At 38.3% G+C, this 13023-nt stretch overlaps 1 protein-coding gene across 3 annotated transcripts in view; it reads right to left on the reverse strand.

Moving 5' to 3' along the window:
- glra1 (glycine receptor, alpha 1) overlaps positions 1-13023 on the reverse strand; it is a 107107-nt gene that overhangs the window by 58116 nt on the left and 35968 nt on the right. For 2 of the 3 annotated variants that reach the window (XM_015002825.2, XM_015002823.2), the window contains exon 4: positions 9631-9669. The exons of the other annotated variant lie outside the window; for it this stretch is intronic. In XM_015002825.2, the coding sequence (XP_014858311.1) occupies positions 9631-9669 (39 nt within the window). The remainder of the gene's footprint in view (positions 1-9630; positions 9670-13023) is intronic. 3 annotated transcript variants of the gene reach the window in all.

Genomic DNA, 13023 nt, shown 5'->3' on the forward strand with positions numbered 1-13023 from the left:
TATTTATTTATTTATTGGGAAGACATCAGCGTTTCAGAGAGTTTTTTCTCTGCGGTTGAATGGTTTATTCTGTTTGTGAGGAGATGAGAGTCAAGCAGACGCAGAGTTCAAGCTTCGCCTCACCAGGTAACAGTGGGAACAAGAGCTGCAGCAGCCAAAACACTAGAAACTACTGTGTCTCCTTTGCTTCGCCTTTCATAATGATAAGGAGACTAGTAAGAATATTTGAAGTTAATTATTAAGAACCCATTATCGGTGTCCTGGCCGGGATTTGACTGACGGGTGGACATGACAGGCTGGCAGTTGCCAGACAGCACAGAGACAAAAATCAATAACAGGTCTGTTGTGGCAACTCAATGACGGACACGAGGTGACCACAGCATTATACCAGTGGATTACTGAGAGGCAGTGATGTGTCAAGAGTGTGCAGGAATGTTCATGCCAGAGATTTAAAAGTCGAGGTACAAGCAGTGTGTGTTCAAGCTGCTCGGGTTTCTTCCTCTGTTTGACTTCAGCTCGTGTCTCTGGTATGAAACTGTTTGTATTCCACACTGTATGCTTGTACAGATGGTCCATTTGAGGGAGTGTGTTTGTTTGTGTTATGGTCAGCTGCTCAATAAATTAGCAAGTGATTTAGTGCTGTGGTGTGAATGCTCCTGTTAGTCAGATGCCTTTAATCATCCAAAGAGGAAGAGACATCAGTTGGAGATTATGGGAGAAACAAACACATTTTTGTACATACAACATTCTCTAAATGACCAACTTCCTACTATTCTTTTGGCAAAACAGGGATGTGTTTTTACATCATTTTTCTTTTCTGTTTAGGGGGAAATAATTCATTTATTCATTGCATTTTCCATTCCAGGTTTGTCCTGCTCAGGGTCGTAGGGGGACCGGATCCCATTGCAGCTGTCACAGGCAGGGAGACAACCTTGATGGATTGCCAGTCCACTACTGCTAGAAAGAAATTGAGTTTTCCTCAAGAGTCTGTGGACTTCACAGATTTTAATCAAGTGATTTTAATTTTCTATTGAGATTTCCTAATGAGTTTCTTTTGCAATATTTTTCTGAACTTTAGATGACAAAGCGTGGGTAGCACCAGGATTTACAACTCGTAGCTCATTTTGAATTAGTCACTTTCTGTTACTGAAAGTTAAACAGAGCTTTTAATCAAACTGGGAGGATTTTTTTCTTTTAATATAAAAACGAATAACTCATGAAAGAAATAGATTCACATTAATACTTTATGAGTTTAATCAGTTTCAAAGTTTGTAAATTAGATTATTTTTCCTTAAACTGAAAGTTTATCATGATGTAAAGCAATTTCACTTCTCCTTATTTGGTTATAGACACACATGCAGCCCATCCAGCCTGAAAAAACTGGAGCCTTTCTGCCTTGAGGCAAAGATTAAAAACCAAGAGGGTACATTTGCCGTACATGTCAGGAGAATCTCAGCACTGAGCCCCTGAAAAGGGGAGATTTAAAGTATTGATCTTGAAGGAGTAAATAATAATGCACATGAAGACTTTGAGCCTCCCAAGTTCATTTTCCTCTTCTCCCCAATCTAAAGTCTTTGCACCTTCACAGACGTAGGCGAAGTTATTTCAGTTATTTCTAACATAAAATTCAAAGTCATGTTTTGTTTATATCACAGGACAAACTGTTGACTTTGGTAGAACTTTTTCCTTCCAATCTGCAAAAATCTGCAATTTATTGTGTTGGGAAGATGCGTTAAGACATTATTGTTTCATAAATGTGTAACTGCCCCTAGAAATTTAAGATGGATATTTAAATCACAATTTTCTCCAAACAGTTCTATTAAAGCCATTTTTGACTTCTAAGGATATATATAAATTACCCTAATTTTCATCTATTTTTAAGCAGTTAATTTTATGTTTTAATTTTCTCAGGAATCAGAAATAATTTATGATTTGAAACCATTTCTCTAAATCCATTCTCAGATTAACTTATGGTAACCAAAGTGCATATGTTGGGGTGAATAAAATTCTTAGTGATCATGTTTAGGTCTAAATATGCACGGAAAAAAAAAAAAACTTCATTCAGCATACGGAAGCAGTTTTCACATATTGGAGCATAAGCTGCTGAATTGAGAAACTTACTGACTGTCTATAACAGATGAGTGCTGGAAATCTACAGAGCAATAATAAAGTTTAAAACAACTGGAAGTGTGACAAACAAAGCTGGAGGAAGAACCAAGAATCTCGCCACTAGTCACAGTGATGGTAAATAAATTTCCAAATCTCACTGCTAGAGAAGAGCAACAAAGTGTGTCATGGCAGGGTTACCAATTACTCATAAAAATCATTCAAAACAATCTGCATCCCTGGTGTAAAGTTTCCTAAATGCTAGCGAGTCTTTAACTCCAAAAATAAACTTTTTATTCAGACAAGATAAAGATTGAAATTTTTAGCAACAAACACTCCAGGATCAATACATTCACTGTTATTTAGGGTGTAAGATCTGTGATTGTGTGGGCCTGGTGCCCTTCTATACTTTCTGGGAGTTTTTTTTTTAAGAGTATTTTAGATAAACACCTGATGGTATCTGCAAGATAATGACTCAAAACAGATTTCCAAAAATGGTTCACCACTCCGAACCTAACACCTGTAGAAAACCTGTATGGTGAACTGAAGAGAAATTAGAATAAAAAAAACCTCATGAAATGTCATGGCATTTGATTTAATTTGAGTAGTTTTCTTTGCTAGCTAATATCAAGTTCATATTTAAAATGCACGCTCTGCTAGCTACACACTGTGTCTGATGCCATGAGAGGCAATTCTTACTTACAGATACATACAATTAAGAAAACCCGATTTATTTGTTTGCTAGATTACTGCTACTTTCTGGCTGCTGCTTTTAAAAACAATGCAAACATGTTGCATTATAAATTTATATCAGTGAAACATTTTAGGTGCTTAAGTCTTAAAAGTCTTTACTCTTTACTCATGATGTCAAAATGTCTCTTCAAATAGATTCTGTAATTGTTGAACGTATCTTAAGCCTTACATTTACAGCTGCGACTCCTTTCTGCATCACTATGTGGCAATAATATACTCTTTGAAAGAGGCAACGTCAGCTAGCATAAATCTGTGTGAGTGTATATTCAGCTCTGCCTTCACTTAAACAATGCAATGTGCTTCAGTCTTGAGTAACCATTTTGCAGTGTTAGCTTTCTGCAGCACCATGCAATCACATTATAAAGACTTGCACCATAAGGCAGGCCACTTGGATGAGTATAAATCTACATAGCAGCAATTTTTTCCTCTCTCAATGAAAAGTTGAATAACGACAATATGCTCCAACCTGCTGCAGTCACTTCTCTAGAGCTCATTGAAACCGTATTACAGGGTTGTCCTCAATGGAGAAGGACTCACACACGAGCATAAATCTGCAGAACCGGATTGAATCTGCAGGCTGTGTGCGGCGCACTAAAGGGGGAAGGAGAGCCCAGAGTGTGTCATCAGATATCCTTTGGCCTAACATTGCAGACATAAAAGTCTGAGAGAAGGTGAGATGCGTGTAAAATGTGCTGAATATTGGACAACCGAAGGAGCAGAGCGCAGTCTCTAATCAGGAGGAACGGCTGCTGCCTGCAGTGGTTGTGGCGCGACTCGAGGGCCTGACCTGCTCCCTGGATTCTGCTGAACATGCTGGGGGAGAAATCCCCTCAACACACCTTCTCCCACTTATAGAAATCTCTTCCTGTTTGCGTTTGCTTTTTGCTTGCAAACTAACTCTAGTTTGGTACTTTCCAAACTACTGCCAAAATGGATTCTTGATTTTTCAGCTAGGATAAAAGTGTATGGATATTTCATGAACAATATACTGCTGTTTGGAAAACAATCAAACTTGTATTGAAGTAACTGATGTCCACATTTGATTCCAGCATTTCAACCTTTGACTGTAACTTTGTTTCAACTCTAAACCCAGCTATCATCTACACATAAACAATATTTCTCTTAAAATTAATTATTATAAAATCAGAGTTCATTTTTTTAGTAAATTAAATAGGAAAGTATATAACAATCAGTGTTGATTTAAAGGGGCAGTATTATGCAAAATCAACTTTTTTAAGTTTTGCATCATGTTATAACATACTTGGAGTGTTTCCTTGGTTCTTTCATGCAAGTTTGAGAAATTCTTTAATCTCCATGGCAACCATTTAGCTCTGCAAAACACCTTAGTGGACCTAGCTCCGCCTTTAAGACAGAGCTCCTCCTCGGAACTACCGTTTTCAAGCTTCTGCCTCACAGAGCAGCCCTCTTCCGTGACTCCCCAAGTCAACTCCTTCAGACTAGCCAGCAGGATTTAGCAAACACCTGGTGGAACTGAACATCTGCTAAGCTAATTATACAGGCTCCTTCTCAGTGCAAAGCTGGTAATAGCATTGCTAAAGGATTAACAGAGGAACGATGTTATGATGACTTCCTGAAAGTTTCAGACAGAGCAGGAGTTTTTAAAATGACAGAGCCTCAATTTTAAGTTGTTAAATTAGGCAGTAACATTTCTTTTAAGTCATATTTAACATACATAGTATTTTTATAATTGGTTATAAAGTATAGTTACTTAATTATTCTATAAAATAACCATTTTAGCCTGAAGAACACATAATGCTGCCCTTTTAAGATAAAATAGAAACCCAGAAACATTCTTCCTTAACCCGGTGAAACAATGTTACCCTGTGAACCGCCTTCATCAGCCTTTATTCTGTGACTGATATCCACACCCATCCTCTCACATCTCCAGACTTCTTAAGATATAATTGTGCTTCTGCTGCTTGAACATTAAAATGAGAAATTAACTTATTAGTTCTGTAGCTTCCGTTACTTTTTCTTCCTTTGCCAGGCCAGTGGGTAAGTTATGCATATCGACTGCCTGGAGGCAGACAGGCTGCTGCCTGCTAATATAAAGCGTGTTCTCCTGTGAAGCTGACAGCAGTGGCCGACAGAATAAGCTCAGGAGGTAATTGGGGTCTTTAGTCTGCAAACCAATACTCTCCCTGGAAGACATTATTCATTCAGGATAATTAGACACAAAAGGATAATATCTGCAGCAGATCATGATAAAGTTGATCTTTGATTTAATCCCATGGCCCAAATGATATTTTCCTTCACACTGCCTGTTCTTGTGCATGATTTTTTAGACATTTTTTAGGGTACATTCACAAAAGGAAAGTCCTTGGATGCGTTTGTTTGGTCCACTGTTGTAACTGCAATACCATTTTGTCAAGAGCAGTTCATACAATGCTGGTTTTTCAGAATATTTATAATTTCGGCATGAAGTTAGCAAATTTAGCTGCAAGCAGGATGAGACGAGATGCTCTGGACCCTCTGACCAACAACCTGCATCGATACAAAGAAAGCAGAGAATGTCCAGCAACAGTGGCTTGTGAAGTCCAAAAGAAACATATATTTCCTGTAGTTGGTTCGGGTCGAGGGTCGTCTAGTCATACGAGAAGATAAACACACCAGAGTTTGTTTGGAAGCCGTCGGAAATCACCTCAAAAAGTTGGTCTTAGTACGTTTGATCTAAGACCCAATTTACTCAAGAATTGTCTTGAGTGTATTCAAACTTGTACAAAAAGTCCAGACCAATGGGGGAAACAAACTCTGGTCCATTCAAGTGGACCAGGTGTGTTTGGTTTCCAATACACCCTTAGTGTGTTAGACGGTGCAGACGGTCTTTTATAGAGCATTGCCATAAAACAGGCATCGCAATGTGTCACCTTTGCAATTTGCTCCATATTTGGCTTTAATTGCACTTACATAAAGGTCAAAAATAGTTTTGATAGTTCAGTGGTTCAGGATTTTATTATGCCCTTTATATTGTTATGACCTTGTCTCTGTTCATCAAACTGAGCATGATTGATTCCTTTCTTTGAATCGTCTGAGCACTGAGACAAACTGGATCAGATGATACTGCCAGTAATTTACAGTGACCTACTGAATTGTCCATCTGAAATGTGATTGAATGTATCAAATCCTTGCAGCAAATTAGCAAAGTAACAAAAATCAAACTAATGGCTTAAAGTGGTCTAAATTTAGCCTAAGACATTCAGGACTGAATGAGGTCGAATGACGACACAACGATGTGATCACGTTTCCTTTTCACTGAGAGTGAATTATTTTACAACCTCTAATTTATTACCCTTTAGAGTATTATCCTTTTATGTGCCATGTTTTAACATAAAATGAGTCACAGTTTCTGAAAATGGAAACCAAAGTCATTATGTTTGATCAGTCCTGAAGATGCTTACAGAGTTTGGAAGGTCGCCAGAAGATGTTCTCTCTGAAACTTTCTCTTTTTCTTTGGCTTGTTTTGTTTCTCCCTGCAGAAGGCCACATTGATCCAAATGCTGCTTTGGATAAAGCATTTTAGCTTAACAGAGGTTGTGCTGAGTCAGGATCAATGACCAGGGTCCAGATTGGTGTCACAGGATGTCGCAGCTTTGAAAAACATATTAGACCTGCAGAGTTTGGAATTTAAATGTAAACCACATTAATGCAGCCCCTAATTTGTCTTTATTTAACTGTTTTATATCATAAACGTGGATTTTCTTAACATTTTTATATCCAATCTTTTCTTTTCTTTTCTTTTCTTTTCTGCACAGAAAAAAGAGGAGTGGCAGCAAAGTTATACTCCCACACACTGACTCCAAGGTGCACAAATCCTATTGACTGCAAAATAGACCCAAATCATCAGCCTTCCACTACTGTGGTCGACATTTGAACTGAGGTATTTGTGGTTATATGCTTCCTCTAAACATGGTATTATGCATTATGGCCAAATATCTGCACTTTGGATTTAATTGTTTAAATTCTATCTTTTTAGAGCGGAGATCTTTCCAGTCAACCCTTATTTGCCTCATCATCCACATTTAACATGGTGTGATAGGATTCCAGCATGTAAGGGTGCAGTGCACACAGCTGGCTCAATTTACAATTGTTTTCTGAAATCAGGTTTGTTTTTTTGCTACTAATTAAATGCAACCACAAAGCAAAAAAAATAAATAATAGTTATGTTTCAGCGTTGCTTGCTGCATTGTTTACAGTGTCGTAATTTTTAAGTCCTTATTTTTTGCATGTTTGTCACTCTTCAGTTTTCCAGAACATCAAACCAACTTCAGTATTAGTCAGACAATAAAAGTAAACACAAAATGCAGTTTTCAATGAAGGATTTTGTTTTTAAAGGAGAAAAAAATCCAAACCTATGTGGCTCTGTGTGAAAAAGTGATTATTAAACCTAACAGACTGACTCATTTTTGTAGAATTGTTGTAATTCAGTCAACATAGATGGTTTCCAGCTTGAACAGCCTTTGCAGATCAAGTCACAGCTTCTCAATAGGATTTAGGACAAGATTTTGACTAGGCCACAGAAAATGACTTTGTTTTTCTTCATCTGTTCAGTGGTGAACTTGTTAGTGTGTTTCCTGCTGAAGAACCCAACTTTGTTTCAGCTTTAGGTCATGACTAGATGGCTCTTGGTGTTTTTTATTCACAGCAGAATTCACGGTTTCATTTATCACAGCAAATCTTCTAGGTCCTGAAGCAGCAGAAAAGCTCCAGACCATCACACTACCACCATGTTTTATTGTTGGTACAATGTTCTATTGCTGAAATGTGACATTAGTTTTATGCCTCACACTTTCCTTCAACTTTTGTCTCTTCAGTCTACAGAATTTCTTTCCCAAAAGTCTTGGAGATCATCAAGATGAGTTAATGGAGAGCCTTAATGTTCTTTTTGTTCAATAGGGGTTTTCTGCCATGGTGGCCATTTTTGCCTCTTTCTTATGGTGGAAGAAAACATAACCTCTGACCTCACCTGAGGAAAGTGATGATTGAATGTTGTTTTTGCCACCGTTTCACGTTTTCACCATGGATGGATAATGGCTCTCACTGTGGTTTACTTGAGTTTAGAAATGGCTTTCTAACAATTTCCAGACTGATATACCTCAAATACTTTCTTTCCCATTTATCCCTGTATTTCTTAGGATATCAGCACGATGTCTAGCTTTGAAGATCTTTCAGTGAACTTCACTTTGTCAGGCAGGTCCTAATAAATGTATGGCTTGATTGAAAGCAGGGGTCTGTGTGTGGATAAAAAACAGATAATTCAGGCATGAAAAACCATAGTTCTATTTTATCAGGATGGGGGAAATACCTTTTTCACACTGGCTCATGTAGGTTTGGATTTTTTTCTCCCTTTATAATCAAACTTTTGTTTAACAACTGCATTTTGTATTTACTTGTATTGTCTTTGACCCCTATTTAAGTTGATTTGATGCTCTGACACACTGAAGTGTGACAAAGATGCAATCAAATAGAGAATCAGAATGAGGAAAAACCCTTTTTGTCACCACTATATGTCCGGATTTACCACGTCTGTCTTCTAGTGCAGAATTATGCCAGTGATGTAAAAGTCGGAATAAATGTATCATGACTCTTCAGAATGCAGACGCTGGGGAAACTATAGGATATGTAACAGATTCAGTCCCATATTTGAAAGTGGCACAAATTTGATTTTCTGGAGGGTGAAAAGATCATAATTGGGCTGTTCAGACTGCTGTGAAAAGTTGGATATGGGTTACAAATGGGCAAATAATTGGATTTGGGTTGCTTTTGACTGCTGTGTGAGATTCAGCTCTTACTATGTAGTCACTTTTTTTGGCATTGTATTCTTAGATCTGGGAGGATGAATCAATGTCTTAAACTGCTTTCCATTATCAATAATGATTTGTTTGTAAGTTTGGAAATGGCCTCATTAACCTTCTAAGATTCTTATGTAGCAACAGTTTTTTTTTCCATGTAAATTCTTCATATGGTGAACTTGTTTTTCACACACAGCTTCTCCATTTGGACTTTGTTTTTGTTTTTAGACAATAACAGTGTAGAATCATTTTGTTTTGTATACTTGGGAGTTCAAACTAAATTACTGTAGAATCTGGTAAAGAGCAGACAATCTTCATTTCACTTTATTGACTCAGCATCTTTAAAAACTAACAATGACTGGTATCTTGAGGTTCCCATCAAAATAACGCTGTCTGCGATGGGAAGATGGACAGAGACATTAAGGGAATGCTTTACTTTCAAAGCCAAAAAAATGTGTGTCCAACATTTATAATCAGAAAAAACAATATTGTCATAACAACTTCATATTTTTCCATTGCAGCTAAAACAGTCGCAAAAAAGTGGTCTGTTTGACTGAGATAAAAAAAAAAATTAAATGTCCAGGAATAGTCAGGTTTTCTTTTTAGGAAATAACTGACTCAAACCACAGGAAAAATGATGTCAGGCATTTGTGGAGAAAAGTGTATGCATCAGCACAACGAATTAAGTAGACAGAAGCTTTAAAACCCGCTGACATTTCCAGTCACAAAGATTCTTAACCACTTTAATTCATACAAAGTGCAACCACACAAGGCAATCTCTACATCTACATCAGGAAGGCGTTTCCCAATGTTCGTTGTTCTTCTCAACATCTGGAAACTGCCCCATTAATGCGTGAGTGACTGTTAAACATAAAAACGATGGCCAGGGAAGAAAAGAAGAGCAAAAACAAAACAATAAACAAATAAAACAAAGAAAAACTGAAAAAGAAAAGGAAAGTACCTTTCTTGTGAGTAGCTTCATTTTTCGAGCCTTTGGGGTCTAATAAAAAAACAGATCAGAATTAAACACAGCAAATACTAACACCACCTTACCAACTATACGTTGTTTGTCCTCATTAAGGAAAACAACAGCTTCTTCTATCACGGAGCGAACAAGACAGCAAGGCTCGACTATCTAAGGTGTCGCTCTGCTGCCAACACTCAGCGAAGGTGAGTGTGTGGCAGAGGGGGAGACTTGAGAGGGACAGTAGGGAAGGCAATAGCAGGGAGGAGGGATGCAACGAGTCTGTAAGGAAACAGTCTACTGCCATACTGCAGCGGGCAGGAGAGGAGAGGCAATGCACTGAGATGAGGAGGAGGAGGGTTGCAATGCGGCTCTGTCAAGAGGAGCTTAAATAAGACTAGCAAAATGCACTAAAGGAGATGCAGGAGGCCAGAGAGAGAAAGGAGGGCGAGGAGGAAGGGTAGGGATGCAAAGACTACATGTCAAACTGGCTTCATTTTTGGCTTTTTATTGCCTTGAAGAAAACTTTTATTTCTGTATTCTTTACAGCAACATTGTAATGGTAAGTTACATTTTCAACCACAACTTTAACTAAAATTCTCAAATCAATTCTTCGTCCTTTCCAATACTTTCAATCCAGATAAAGTAAAAGCACAGAATTCATAAATGACCTCCAAATGTGGAGTAAAACCCTATTTTCGCTCTTAATGGGCATCATTAAATTGAAGTCATTAGGCTGAAATGGAGCCCATGATGTAAATCTGTAACCTTTCACAAATGGGCCACATCATCTCAGTTTCGGAACTTTCGGGCTGCAGCGAGGCTGATTTATAATGGAGAAATGCCAGCCTGCTAATGTCAAGTAACTGGAAGTAGAGGCCGAACGATTCATTGCTGTGCAGCGACCAGGCATTTTCCCCCTGTTCACTCCGGGAAAGTTAGTGCTCGAATGCGGACTCTGCCTGATGTGTCATGGAAGATTGGTGGCTTATTGGATTTATTGGATTTGTCTGTAAAGTTCCAGAAAGTGTAAGGCGCAAAGACAAAAAGTTGTGTTGCTGCTTTGATCAGCACTTGTTCTATCAAACCCACAACACAATCAAACCTGCTTGTCATCTATAAACTTGGAGTAAGATATAGTGAATACTCATCTACCAAAGGTTTGTCAAGCAGAACAAATCTCTCAACATTTGGATGTTGTCATAAGATGTACTTAGCAAACATTCAGAGGTATTTTAACTCTTGGAGCTTAGATTTGTTGATTGATATCCTATTTTACCTCCAAGCTGAAGTGACTGAACCAGACCAAATCTGGCTCACTCTACTTGACAACTGCTATAGTGAATGATGGCAACAGCACCGAGCAGAAGTCTGGGGGTAATACTGCAATCAGTCACTGTCAAACCCCTAAAATAGGAAACGGGTTTTAGGATATGTTAAAAGCATTCACTACCAACATAAACTGTTTGTAGGCAGGTGACTTAAACTCTACAATCTAACCGAACCCATTCCTAAATTTCTCTGTCTCTAAATCCAGACTTAACCTTGTGGTCAGGCAGCCTGTCGAACATCCCAAGCCTCGGTCTCATGAACGTTAAAAATCAAAGCTACATTGTCTTTTGGTCTTTTTCATGCTGTATACTACTTGAGGCAATTTACAGTGATAACAATCTAACTGCTGGCTGTACAGAGATAATGTAGATGTAACTAAAAAGATTGACTCTGTGGAAGGTAACAAAGGAGCTGCATTTGGTAGATTGCATTTCTTAGATGAGTTTTCATTATAGGTAGTGCTTCCAGACCTTAAAGAGCTGCTAAACATAGTTGTTTGACAGCCACAGGCCATGAATGCTTCCTCCTAAGAAGACATTATCCCCTGCTTATTCTTTTACTACTTTTAATAAAATTCAGCATAGATACTTGCAGTATAAACACCTACATAAAAATCTCTGTTAGTCATGATTCAAATCCTACAGGAAGTTGACCACTTTCAGAATGTTTTACTAAAAAGTCCATGTAAAAATGACTTGGAATCTGACAACAAATAAGATGTTTATGTCACACACCAAGCCCTGCAGAAAACTGTCCATTTTAAACTGTTTCTGCACCACGGGACACAAAAAACATTCTTTTACTGCTTCCTGGACCTTAGCAGACATCAAATGATTAAAATAGATGGTCACGACATTGCCCTGATACTTTTATAAAATAGAGTTGAATAGAAACAGCCTTTATTGTCCCACAAAGGGGTAAATCAGGAAAGGAGGCATCCGGAGGACATCCTGGTTAGATGCCCAGTCATCCTACGGAGGACGCTTGCTTCGTTCTCAGGGTTCAAATCTCATGACCACAGGTGAGGAGTGGAGCATAGACAAACCGGTAAGCTCAGATCTGATCTTTATATCTAAACTCTTTTGTTGTTTTTCGACACAACAAGCAGTTGAAGTGCTGCACGTTACAGTAGGCGATGCCTAAGTCCATCAATCCGACTCCTGCTCCACTATGTGATTACTTGTAAACAAAACACAAAACTCCTTGAACCCCTCAGCTTGAGGAAGAGACTGACCTCAAAAGGAAATAATTTAATTTACCCGGGATTGTTGTTGTTGTTGTTATTGGTCCGTTTCTATATTATTATTATTATTATTAGTAGTAGTAGTAGTAGTAGTAGTAGTAGTAGTATTTCTACTGTCTCCTATCACCTAAACAACATGGAAACAGCTTTTTGTTTGTGTCATCACAGTAAACAATAAGAATCTCTTTGCGAGTCTTTCCAAAACAATGCATGGAGCTTGCGGCCACTTTTTCCCTCAAGCTGGTAATTAAGGGCGTCATCAGATTCACCGGAGGACTGAATGGCCTTTAATAAAGCTGTATTCCCCTTCTCTTAAACTTATTAGCTGTGGATGGGTGGACTGTTGAGGGAGGAAAGCAGGGTAATGTATCTGTCAAGTCCTCTTACACACCCAGTTTAGCTTTGCACCGCCTCAAGCTAAAGTGGCCCCATGTTTTAACTATCTTCAGATCACAAAAATACAATAATGATAGGCGGTATTTGTACCAAATCTTGATACCAAACATGGAACTGAAAAAATTTGAAGCTGCTACTTTAATTGTATCTGTGCAAATTCCCTTTCTGATTGTTGTCCTTTCCTCTCATATTTAAGTAAGTTTTGAGAGGCACCAGACTCTTGGCTTCCTTTTACCATTAACCTATTTTATATTCTTCACCTCACTTCCTCTGCCAGTCTGTCTCCTCCTGCTGGATGATGAAGCATGATCAATATCTTTGTGATAACTCCGGGGAGTGTCACAGCTCTGACGACATTAACATTCCCTGTTTGGTTCAGTGTTTTCCCAGATTGAATTTAGTGGCTCAGAGAAGAGAGG

This window comes from Poecilia mexicana, unplaced genomic scaffold, assembly GCF_051168715.1.
Source record: "Poecilia mexicana isolate PSO_F unplaced genomic scaffold, ASM5116871v1 scaffold_10, whole genome shotgun sequence".
NCBI lineage: Eukaryota > Metazoa > Chordata > Actinopteri > Cyprinodontiformes > Poeciliidae > Poecilia > Poecilia mexicana.